At 41.5% G+C, this 12,313-nt stretch overlaps 1 protein-coding gene across 3 annotated transcripts in view; it reads right to left on the minus strand.

Annotated features, from left to right (window-relative positions):
* adamts6 (ADAM metallopeptidase with thrombospondin type 1 motif, 6) overlaps positions 1-12,313 on the minus strand; it is a 79,903-nt gene extending 67,590 nt beyond the window's left edge. Inside the window, exons 1-9 of one of the 3 annotated variants that reach the window (XM_004566887.4) lie at positions 11,868-12,313; positions 10,674-10,836; positions 10,446-10,586; positions 9,959-10,341; positions 7,559-7,733; positions 6,735-6,937; positions 6,516-6,599; positions 4,211-4,356; positions 1,570-1,613 (exon numbers count right to left, since the gene is read on the minus strand). In XM_004566887.4, the coding sequence (XP_004566944.1) occupies positions 1,570-1,613; positions 4,211-4,356; positions 6,516-6,599; positions 6,735-6,937; positions 7,559-7,733; positions 9,959-10,341; positions 10,446-10,545 (1,135 nt within the window). In that variant the 5' untranslated portion in view covers positions 10,546-10,586; positions 10,674-10,836; positions 11,868-12,313. Of the gene's footprint in view, positions 1-1,569; positions 1,614-4,210; positions 4,357-6,515; positions 6,600-6,734; positions 6,938-7,558; positions 7,734-9,958; positions 10,342-10,445; positions 10,837-11,277; positions 11,652-11,867 lie in introns of those variants that run through there. The other 2 variants (XM_076886744.1, XM_076886743.1) reach the window with 2 other exon arrangements.

Raw genomic sequence — 12,313 nt, forward strand, 5'->3', positions numbered from 1 at the left:
AAACCAAAACTAAATGTCTGAATGGCTTCATGCAACGAACGTGAGCAAGAAAATATGTTTATTTTTATTCAGCTCGCATGCACCAGAGCGGTTTTCCAACTTGCAGAAGAAACTTTTGCAAAATGTTCTAATGATAAACTTTGCACACCTCTTTTTACACTGTTCATTAGCTACATAACATGTCGTTTGGCAACCAATGCAGCTTCACATCTTCCTGTAGCGCATGCATGGACTCCTCGCTTGCCTGCTAAAAGTGGCATGGCCTTTGTGTCCTCTTTACTAAGAGGCTAAACAAGAATAGACTCGCAAATCAGGAGGCCACTGAAACCATTACTGCAGGAAAAGAGGGAGCCTGAAGGTGAAGAGAAAAGGAGGAGAGGGAGGGAAAAGAAGAAAGGTGTGTGTGTGTGTGTGTGTGTGTGTGTGTGTGTGTGTGTGTGTGTGTGTGTGTGTGTGTGTGTGTGTGTGTGTGTGTGTTCGTTCGGGTGGGGGGCAAACATGGAGTGTAAGCTGTTTTCTTAACTCCAGGGTGGACTGTGCATTATCTCCACGCCCATGATTACTCTGCGACCCTAAATGCCAGCAGTCTGACCCGAGAGCATGATCCCTGGGAGGAAAAGGAGGAGGAGCAGAGAGGGAGGTGGGGGTGAGACAACAAGGAAGCCAAGCAGATGCCAGGGCAATTAAAAAGACCAGGGAATGTGACGAATGCGGTCAATCTGTCAAACCACCCCTGAAGTCACGATATTACCTCCAAGATATACTGTGGTGCCTGCAGGCTCCAAAAAAGATAAGATGGGGAAAAAAAGAGCTGGGTGGGTAGGAAGGTTTGAGGTGGAACTGAACAACTTGAGACAGAATTTTTTTTTTTTTTTTGGGGGGGGGGGGGGGGGGGGAGGGGGGGGGTGATCTGCCACCACTTGCTGTCCTTTTTCCACCCCCAGTAACACCAGAGCGTGCATATCACCCACTCCATCTCCCTCCTGCATACTCTAACACCCCCTATAATTGTCCTTTTCCATTTTCCTTTCAACCCCTCCTCTTCTTCTTCTCCATCTCCCCCATCTGCCACTAATCTCGTCTCTTCTTCATCCCACATTTCTCCTCCCCCCTTTTAAGTCTTTGCCCTCCTTAACTTTCCTGCACTTCCTTTCTCCCTTTCAACCCCCAGTGGAAGTGTAAACACTTTAGACAAACTGAGGTTGGAGGCAGAGGACAGAGACAGAGGAGATTTATAAACTAGAGGTGACCACAGCTGTCCAGGTTCAGGGCTCCTGGCCTCAACAAACAGAGGAGAAGCCACTGAGGAGCTATAATAACACAATGGAAAATATCCTTCTTATTATGTCTCACCGGATTTGTCGGATTTGTGTTCTTCTACACAAGATTGCGAAGGCTGCTAAATAAGGTTTTCTTGAGGACACGTTGAATGGGAAAATAAAAACCTCTCCAAAGAGCAGGAAAGGATAAACTCCAAAACTAGACATTTAATGTAGTCAGCATCACATAAGATTACAAAGGAAACCTAATTTAACATATATGAAATTTATATCAGCCTTTTTCACTCACCTAGGGTACCACAAGGTTTGTTCTTGTAGGTGCAGATGTCATACCTAAGAACAGGCAAAAAGAAGAAGAAGAAGGTCAGAATACTCAAACTGTTTATGTTTAATCACAGTCTGGTCAGGTATAATGTCACCTTTAAATCTTTCCCTTGTAAAGACAACCTCCCCTGTACCCTAATGGCTAGTTTTGACCCTCAGTATATGTTTGTTGACTATTAGAATAGCTTCTGGGTTTTTCCGAACATAGCTGCATAAGCAGAGACCCTCACTAACTTCTGTTATACACCCAGTCATTTTGTTTTATAAGCAGCCCTAAATATGACTGAAACTGCTCAGTCCAGAAAAGAGCTTCAAGTGTTACTCCTAACAATATCATATACTAGCTTGGGTTGTCAAGTCAATGGATATCCACTGATTGCACTAAATTTTTTTCCCATTCAGCAAGTGATTTCAAGTGGTCACGAGAACCTGGTCGTCAATAGGTTAAGCGCACAACACGCTCAATGGGCGATCGTGGCTCAAAAGTTGGGTGTTCGTCTTGTAATTGGAAGGTTGCCGGTTCAAGCCCCGGCTTGGAGAGTCTCGGTCGTTGTGTCCTTGGGCAAGACACTTCACCTACCGCCTACTGGTGATGGCCAGAGGGGCCGATGGCGCGATATGGCAGCCTCGCCTCTGTCAGTCTGCCCCAGGGCAGCTGTGGCTACAACTGTAGCGTGCCTTCACCAGTGTATGAATGTGAGAGTGAATGAATAGTGTGTGTGTGTGTGTGTATATATATATATTCCATTATTATTAACCTCTGGCTGACCACTTTTAATTGTAAAAACTATAGGACAGGTTACCTGGTAGGAGGTAACCTGTATCTAAACAACAGTGGCCTGACTCAGACTGATTGCAATCACTCGCAGACAGATTGCTAAATGTTTGCAAATAACTGTTGTCTAATATTTAGGCGCAGAAATATTGATAATATGTTTCAAGAAATCTGGGTCAATCTGTCCTGATGAACGCCACTCGTTCCTGACAGTCTATTGGTAAAGGTTATATTTTAGTTACATGCCGTGGGCTCTTTCACAGTTAATACAATAGAGCAAAAAAAAAAAAAAAAAAAAAGGAGGTCAGAACACTCAGACCCACAGTGCCCAAGGAAATTTTTACAGGATTGCATTCAAATTAATGAGACAATCATACCAAAAGCTTTTAATCTATTAAAACCAAGAGCACAGCAACTTAAATTTTACCCTCCCACCACCTCCACCATCACCTACCACCCTCACTCCTTTGTCTTTGAATCACTCCTCTCTCTCTCTCTCTCTCTCTCTCTCTCTCTCTCTGTTCTCTTTTAAGTGACCCTACTTGTGACTTTTCTAATCCATTTTTGATTTATTCCCCCAATTTTTCAAAGGTTTTGACACCACCCATTTCAAAACAAAGGCTGGACAATGACATCCTTGTTTTATGCTAACAAGAACTTTCAATCATTCATTCACACTGATCCATGTTACCAAAGATCTGCAGGAAAAGTGTTTGTGGCTAATTTCATCACAGCTATAGAAGTGGTGTATTTTTATAAACCAAATTCATTTAAACAAGCCCATCCATCCATCGATTCATCCATTCTCTATATTATAATATAGAGAATGGATGAATCAATGGATGGATGGATATAATATTCTAATCCCCAAGAAAAACAATGTGAATATCGTATTTATTACTTGGATTTTGCTGTGAACAAACTGTGACAGATGATAGATTTGTAGACCAATGTTTGTTTGCAATGACCATCAGGTATAACAACCTAATGGGCCTTTTATATGTCAGAGCATTGGGTCTGTCAGCTTCCTTAGAGCTCATCTGTAACCAAGTATCTAAGTTAATTCATGCCCTCAAACTGAAATGTTTTAAAAAAAATAGTTTGTGAGTTAAAAGCCCTTTCCATGATTTTTTTGGTTTATGAAAACAATAACATTTCTCAGCTTCCTGCTAAAAAGGGAAGGCCAAAAAGGCAAACTCCATGACCACTGCAGGCAGGCTCTATTAAGCAGCCTTTGCTGTTTGTGCAAAGTGAAGCTAAAACCAATAATAAAGCCAACAGCCAAAGAAGCTGGAGGATATCAACTGGCAGACAACACGCTAGCACTAATGATAAAAAGGCTGTTTTATGCAAACTAGAGAATCAAAAACTTTGCCTTTGGCAATGTCAATCACAGAACCCCATCCTGCTTCTAGATAGAAGCAGCTGGAGGAGTATACACATCAGTTGCCAGGTTAAGTAGCCAAAACAGTTCTGGCAACAATAAAGTCTATTCCAGGTAATGACAGAGTTTTATTATTTTATGACATAAATTGCGGGATGACAGGTACATTACGTCCGTAACAGCACATTTTACTTTCAAAACGATGGCATTTATTCCCGTGAGCTATTACAGGTAAAGTGTGCACACAAGACCTGGACTTTTGGATTTTCCAGTGCTGTAGCTGTCGGCATTTGCTGAAGGCACACCACAGAAAATAACCTGTATTTGCTCAAGATGAGAAAATTACAAATAAAGTAAGAACTGAAAAATTGTATTTCAACACTGGACTATTATAATGGTGTGTGAGCAACATGTTGTCCTGTTCTATAGCTGTTAGCCAACTCTTACCGGGTGATTAGGACAGCATTGTCATGATGAGCCATCCCATTCTCTGGAATACTGTTTCCATCGCTGTGATGAGACAGGATGGACTTCTGCCACTTACAGAAACTGTCCAGAGACTTGTCAGCATGATGATTAATTTCCAGATTTGGCTGCAAAAAACAGACATGAAAAACAAAGTGATAGAAGAAAACGCAATTTCCATCAGCACCAAAAAATATTGGGTGATGCTAGATACGTGCGGTTCGTAATTATCCTCTGCAAATTTGAACTAAAATATTTACCATAGTTGGCAGTATTTTACCAGCAGGCATGTTCAAAAGGTTCTTCCAAATTTTGATATTTCATTTAAGCCCTACATTCATTTTCTCAACAGGCTTTGCTTTTTTTGCAGGTAAGAATGTGTTATTAACGACTTAAAGCTGAGGTTCACTCACTTCACCATCTCATGGTACAAACTGGTACCTTACAAAAGTACAGCCAGCTCCTACTTTTAACTTAAGTTGACATCTCTTCATCACAAACACAGATGTCAAGTCTTACCATCTTTCTTCATATTCCACTTTGGAAGGTTTTATACTACTTTTAAATAAAGGACTTTACAAGAGATACCTTTAATGTATCATGATGTTTTTCCCATGTTGTGTTGTGGCCATAGACATTATAAAGGATGGATGCAGCTACCATGAACTCATCCATTGGTTTATTATGTCAAGATGAGCAATTTTGCCTTCATCGACTTCCTGTTTTAAAATGAGTAACGTGATCAGCAGTAAAATTGCATCCTCGTTGGCCAATGACTTTTTAATCACAAGTCGAGCATACTTTGGGTAATCCTCCTTTGTGAAACACAGAATAAGCTAAATTTACAACTCAATGTTTTACTCAGCATGACTCAAAATGAGTGACTGAGCCCATATATACATCAACAAGGTTTTTAACAAGGTCAGGTCCAAGAGCAGGTTTAACTTAGAATTTTATAGGAATGCAAGTTTTTTTTAAAACCACAGTTATTGCCCCCTTTATTTGCTTAAAAGAACGGAGGTTTAAGGCACTTCTCCATTTGATTTACGATTGATTAGCACCTACGTCCTGCTGTTTAAATGCAGGTTGATTGATCATTGGCAAGAGTGAGCACCTCTATAGCGGCAATTGGCAGTTTGCTGGCCTGGAGTATTTTGTTGTATGTTAACATTACACCACAATCAGCCCAGTGGATATCCCAGCTAATTCACCCTAAGATCAGATTGTGCAATCCTCAGAGAAGTTGTAAAAAACCCAAGAGCTACATTTCAGACTCTACAGGTCTCAGTCCTTTGGACAGATGAGCCCAAATCTGAGACATTTGACCATAATGCACAATCCATCACTGGGTGTCAAACACAATAGAGATTTGACAGTGAAAAACTTTCTTTTCACATGACTTTATACCCAGAAACCTGGAGACCTATTGCCTGCTGTCCAAAAAATAGCATTCACGCAAAACAAAAATGTAAAAAAAAAAAAAAAAAAAAAGCTCAAAACAAAAAAAGGGCACTGAATTTATTGTCATGCATTGACAGCTCTAAACACTGAGCCAAAGTAGAACGATTATCTGAATGAATTATTGGAGGAGTACTGTTAGGGGATCAGAGGGATGTTAGAGGACCAGATTTTGCAGAAGACATGGGTTTTGTCTTTGATTTAGGAGACGATGCAGTTGTAGTAAAGGTAAAACCATTTACAGCAGGAAGAAAAAGATGAGTCATAGGAGGAGCAGAGGACTTGCACTATTGGAAAACAGGGAGGAAAAGTAGCTAATGTAGAAGGACAACTGGGGACGTTATAGTGGAGTTTGGTAAATGCTTCCACTTCCATGCAAAGGGTAATTAAACTGTGCTGATGTCAGCTTACCCACCAAATAATTAGAAAACATTCTGCATGCAATGTGAATTTTCATAATGACTGATATACTAGTGCTGCTTCATATAATTTAAAGTTTGATTCCACTTGACATCATTTTTAGAACTGATGCTACAAAAAGAGTTGCTAGACCCTTTCAGAAAAACAGATGGTAGGAAGACCCTCTGTTTCTCTCATCACACATACATGCACATGTATAGTACATGTACAAATGCTCAATAGAAGCTCCCTGAGGGAAGATACCTGAGCACGGCTTTCATGTGAAGTGGTGTCCATATGGTGAAGAGTCTTTCTACTCTCTACCCTTTCTACACAGAAGTTGCGTTATACAGTTATACACTCAATACAGGTGAGGATATAGATACTAGAAGACGTGGCTTAAAACAGAAAAAAAGAGACTTTCTCTTACCTGATCTTCAGTCAGAACAATCAGCCGGGTCACAATAATGTTCACAACATTTCCTAGGCTGGCATCACGGTAAAGTTTGGCAACCTGACCTCCAGAAAAGAAGAAAAGACACAAAGTCAGACAACTGTGCCACACTACTCTGCCTGTCCACGAATAACATGAGCAACAATGGAGAAATCATGAGTGTAGACTTGACCGAAAAAGTAGGCTCAAACTTACAATATTCATTACGGACAGGATGTAGTGCTCAATGTCTTTGCGTCCGTGGTAACCGACCATCATTTTATCAGCGACCACAAGCGTCTCCACAAAGCGCTCAGTGCTGATGGATCGCTTCTGTCTGTGGGTGCTGTTTGACAGCTTGCTGTAGTTTTGGGGCAAAGGCGTGCTAAGCTGGCAAGGTGCACTGGTTTTAATGAGGTCTGTGAATGACAGGGAGACAAAGACAGGTAAGAGTGAGGTAACAATCAGAAGCGTGACACATTATCTGTTTGAGAGAGAGCTGGTTTGTGTGTGATAGGTGCAGATATGGAATTTGCCACTTTGAACCTAGCAGCTAAAGTCTTTGTTTTATGGCCCAGCAGATGCTCTGGGAAAAAGCTATAAGATGCTGCATGTTAGGACATGCTGGCTTCCTGGTGATGACAGTCTTTGCTCTTTCTCATAAGACCCTGGCCGAATACCTAAATATCCACCTGGTTATTTTTGGTTCTAACTCAACGTATCTCAGCAAACAGAGCATTGGTGAAACTGAGAATTTTTAATTCTCAAGATGATTATTGGTCCTATAAATAGAATTTGTTCTTGTGTAAAGTCTTCTTTATGCACTGAAGGGCGTTATATGAAAGCTGGAGCAAGACTTTCTGTCACAGGTTGAAAGGTGTCCAGGCCAGGAGCAACTATAGCACACAAGAGGCCCGGTCATGTCTAACAGAACCTGGGCCTAGAACCAAACCAGCACTTCCTCTAACTTGCTATGTATAGTTATTCCTTTACGTCAGTTCCACCCACACAGAGTCCAACCCAGATGGAGGTTCACCAACCTGAAATGCCACAGCTGAACTCCTGGCTATGCTCTTGTGGTGAGGGAATGGCAGACATTTTATAAATAACATGCTGCTGTGCTTCTTCCAGGTTCCATTCACCAGAGGTGGTTGAGGATATGTTCTTTAAAGGCTCTATTAAATACTGTTCTTCCTCTGTTGTAATAACACCGTGCTTGTTGGGGAAGAAAATCAATGAAAAAAGCAGGTTAAAAACAGGAAACATTGGTACTAAAAGTACAGTCTTAAGAAAAAGCACTGTATTTCATAATCATTTTATTAAAGGAGCAATCCTAGTTTAGACACTTGTTACTCTTGTCTGTGCTCAGACAGGTGGACATGAAGGAAACTCAGGCATCCTTTGTTTCAACAGGTGAACATTTTCAAAATCTGCTTTTATGAATATATATGAAAAAAAAAAGAACAAACATTCAAGCTATATTAGAGTTATTGGTGAGTTCTGAAATCCAAGGGAGATAGTTTGAACCAAGCAGCCATGTCTCAAGGGAAAACTCAACTAAATGCCAAAAACTGCTTTTCATCTAATGACCACTTGAGGCTGGCTCAAAAAGTGACGTGCATAAAATGGTTTGGTTTTGTGAATAGTTTCCCACCATAACAAGTCTATGGTGGGACATTTTGTAATATAAATTAATCACTCTTGGTAATGGAATTATGGCCATGGCCACCTTGACAAGTGTCTACTTTGCTATATTCCGTCACTCTTTTGTAGGCCTTACTTCTTTTAAGAGAAGTCACTGAATTGGACCTTTGGAGGTTCTGTGTTGGTGGCTTTTGGGAAATTTTAATGATGAAATTATATTGTAATTATCTGATAAACAATAAAGCTTGCTGTGAGGTGCACACTGTCCAAGATGTTTGGGCTTCAGTTATGAATGGAGATAGATAATCAAGCTAGCTAGCGTTAGCTCATAACTTGGACCTCCACCCAGTCATCCAAATTTGGTCGTTTCTGACTACAAAGAACGAACACAGCAGCTAAAACGCCAACACTCAAGCTTGACACTGATGTCATAGTGCCTGATTCCATCTTTTATTTACAGTGGACAGTTTGAACACAATGATTATTGGAAGCCATATCACAACTAAAGCCTACACACCTCCAACAGCCCTATTGTTTTCCACTTCTGACTGACGGATTGTAATGCTGACATCATAACAAAGTCACTCAGTTTGAATCTGGATAGCAGGTGTTCCAAACCCTAATTTTTAAAGTCTGAAAATACTGGGCACATGTCAGGTGGGGAACATGTGAAAAAGATTTTGCTTTGTAGCAAGTTGTAAAAAAGTACAATCCAGAATTTGGGCAGCTAATTAAAAAAAACAAAACAAGATAGTCATTTTGGAGTGTCCCTTTAAACAACTAATACATCCCCTTATGTGACCTCTTGCTTCTCATTAGGGACATGTTTTCACATATACAATGCATTAGTCACTAATCTGCAGTAAAATTTAAGAACCCCAAACAATCAGTTACATCCAGACCAGCATTAAAACATTCTTCTCCCCCTGTCAATGCCCCCTCTGGAGCATAACCTAGGAGAAGTCCTTCAGAGTGGGTTTATAGGAAACATTGGCTTGGCTTTGTAAACCCACAATAAAAGCAATTAACCACATATCACACTAGCCTACAGAAACATTTTTGATGTAGGGTTTTAATAGTGTGTGATGTCAAGATCTCAAAATGTCCAGACAGCTGATTACATTAAAGTACAGACACAGTTTTGTCCATTTTTGGTGATGTAAGAAAAAAAGGGCAAACACTAATTCAATTTATGATACTCAGTGCTATGTCTTGCCAACACATTTGGCTAAGCGTTTCCCCCACATGATTACATTTGCCAATAAGAAGCAGGGCCTTTTTCTTTTTTTAACTTCTTTAGAGTTACTCTCGAGCATGGAGGGATAACAGCTTTTAAAATTTGGCACAATTCCGTGATTAGTTAAGAGGTACTGAACAGTCACACAGTCTGTGCTTAGACAGGATAATTAGATGCCTTATTAGAGCTGCTCAGTTTTGTTTTTGAACTGAAACCTGCACATTTATAGGCATATCATTTAAAGATCACACAAGGATCTGCTTAAGAAATGTGATCTCAACTACTCAAGTGTGACATCCAGCGCACAAGTGAGAAGAAAAGCACTGATGGTTATCACAATCAGATCACTGAGATGATGTGATTTTTTTCAACATAAACCTCAAGTCACTCCAAGCTGCCTGCAGGCTCAGTGCACCATGCGGAAAAAAAGCCAAGATTCTCTTAAGCAAACTGCAATAATTTTGTGATAATATTCTGCCGAATCTACCAAAAATCTACCAGAACCACAACCTAGTTATATCTGACATAAACATGGGGGGGGGGGGCACTTTGTACTCACCAGGCCTTTGCAGTTGCTGAGTGCCACTCTAGTTGTACTGTGCTGATTTTGCAAGAATCCAATATAGTGACAGTTATCTACCATATTATGCCGCCACTCCAGCCCTTCTTTACCCCAGTACTCCACTGTAAAATGTTTTGACACCAAGTGGGGGTTGAGAGTCAGGTTTAAGTGAAAGTGCTTTCCATAGGCTGACAGTCTGTAGAACAGTCGGGGCTCCAGTGGGTCTAACGCGGGCTGGGCTCCCATCATCGGATCCACCGCCCCCCGTCTCCGTCGGCCTGGCCGGTGGTGCTTCACAGTGTAGCTCAGGAATTCTCCATTCTCATCCACCCGCACCGGGACAGTCAACTGGTAGTGCTGCAGGTAGGACAGGAACTCCTCTTTTACCAGGAAAAGAAGAGAATGGAACAGAAATAAGAAGATGTTATGAAAATAAGCTGTTGAGTACAGCAGAATTTTTTTTGTCCATGTGTCACCACCATACCTTGGGAGTTGTGTGAGAGTTTGCTGATACTTTGAAATTCAGAAGCAGTCATCACCACCAGGCTCAGTGTCCAAGTCAGCGTCTTCCACAAAATTTCCATAATTCAGGGAAAGATGTGACATGGGGTAGGGGTAGAGGGTGCTACAAATGGGTTAAAAGGACATAATGGGTCTGATGGCAGACCACAACAAGTCCATGGTGCGCCTCCTTCAATTAAAATGCTCTCACCGTGCTTGAAGGCTCATTCAGGTCTCAGATTTCTCCTGAAGATGAGCACTCCCACATCTCACCAGCCTCTGAATTCATGTCAGCAGCTCATACAAAACACTGTAATCCATCAGACGCAAACAGGAAGCTCTGTATCTTTGTCTTGACCAATCCATCTGCACTGCTGTGGAGAAAATTAAGCAGCGATTACCCAACGATAGCCCACTCTGTTAGTTGATTTATTGGTCGTCAAGTGCTAGATCAATTGGCTACTGACTATTCTAAAACTTTGTACTTATTTAATATCTGCATTTATATGCTTATACTGAGCAACTAACTATAGCAGGCTTGATGGCAAGCTTTGACTCCATCTGTGGTTTGTAATCAATGAATGAAAACGTAAGGCAACGCTGAACACCCCATATTACAGATTTCCACGAGGAGCACTGGTGTCGGTTCCATTTGTGCCAGTACCTCTTTAAATACACGGATGGCCGTTTAATGGCTGATACGCCGTGACAAAAACGTGGCAATACAATACAAATGACGTGTAAAACCCGCGCTGGAACGGACGCATACATGTCAGCTGTGCAAGCTGATATTTCTGCAGATTAGTTTTACTCACTGACGCGCTTGAAAGCAACATGTGCAAACTACAAACTGCAGCACACAAGCGGATCCAGGTGACACAGCGGTGACGATCCGAGGAAGAGACCGGACTCCAAACACGGGTGGTAGCCTTTTTGGAAAGGAGGGCTTTTCGCAAATGTTTCTTCAGCTGTAGCGCTCCTGCGGTCCAGACAGACAGACAACGCTACCTACTTGGCCACTCTGACCCAGACAGTTGGCAGCCAGCCCGCATGCATTACACCGGTACCGCAAACGCAACCCTCAAGGAGCGTCTGCAAGTCAAAATAGACCGCAGCTTTTGTTGCTCAGGGGAAGTTTGGTTGGTTTGTTTTCAGCAGCCGGATAGGCAAACTTTTGCAGATGTGGACCTGTAACGCTGCGAACTTACTGTGCGTAAATGCTGCCTAAAGTACGCCTTTTCCACGCAACGACCCCCCCTTAAACTCTCTCTCAGCTCTTAGTGGTAAAATAGCTATTTTAACATTTGAAATGTTCACACGAATCATCTCCGATTATTTTAAAGAGAAAAAGTAGAAAAAACATATAGTCTTATTTTCTTGACAGAGTAGATTTGAGCCCATTTACCATGTTCATCTTCATTGTCAGCGCCAATCCGAGTGTGCAGACAGAGCCCAGGACCAAATCACTTCTGCAGCTCTCAAGTTCCGCACACAGACCTCCTTTGCTCTCCTCTTTTCATCTCCTTTTGAACTCTGCCATCCTGTGAAGCCTCACTGAGATTCTCCCCTTCAGCCCAGACACCCGAGCAGCAACAGCAGCGGTGGTATCCCAGCCCAAGACTGTCACACACACACACACACACACACACACACAAAAGCAGCTTTTCCAAGTTTTGGATTTCCTTCCGCAGAAGGTTTTATATGTTCAGTCTATCTTTATAAAATAAAGTTTGTGTTCATTGTGGTCGCTCTTAAAACCTTAAATATGTTTTTAAAAAAAAGTTTAGAGAAGCTGTGGATCCATGCAAACACCAGAAAAAGTTGGCTTACAATTCTGGAGCTGCTCCTCCT

The sequence above is a fragment of the Maylandia zebra genome, linkage group LG7 (assembly GCF_041146795.1).
Source record: "Maylandia zebra isolate NMK-2024a linkage group LG7, Mzebra_GT3a, whole genome shotgun sequence".
NCBI lineage: Eukaryota > Metazoa > Chordata > Actinopteri > Cichliformes > Cichlidae > Maylandia > Maylandia zebra.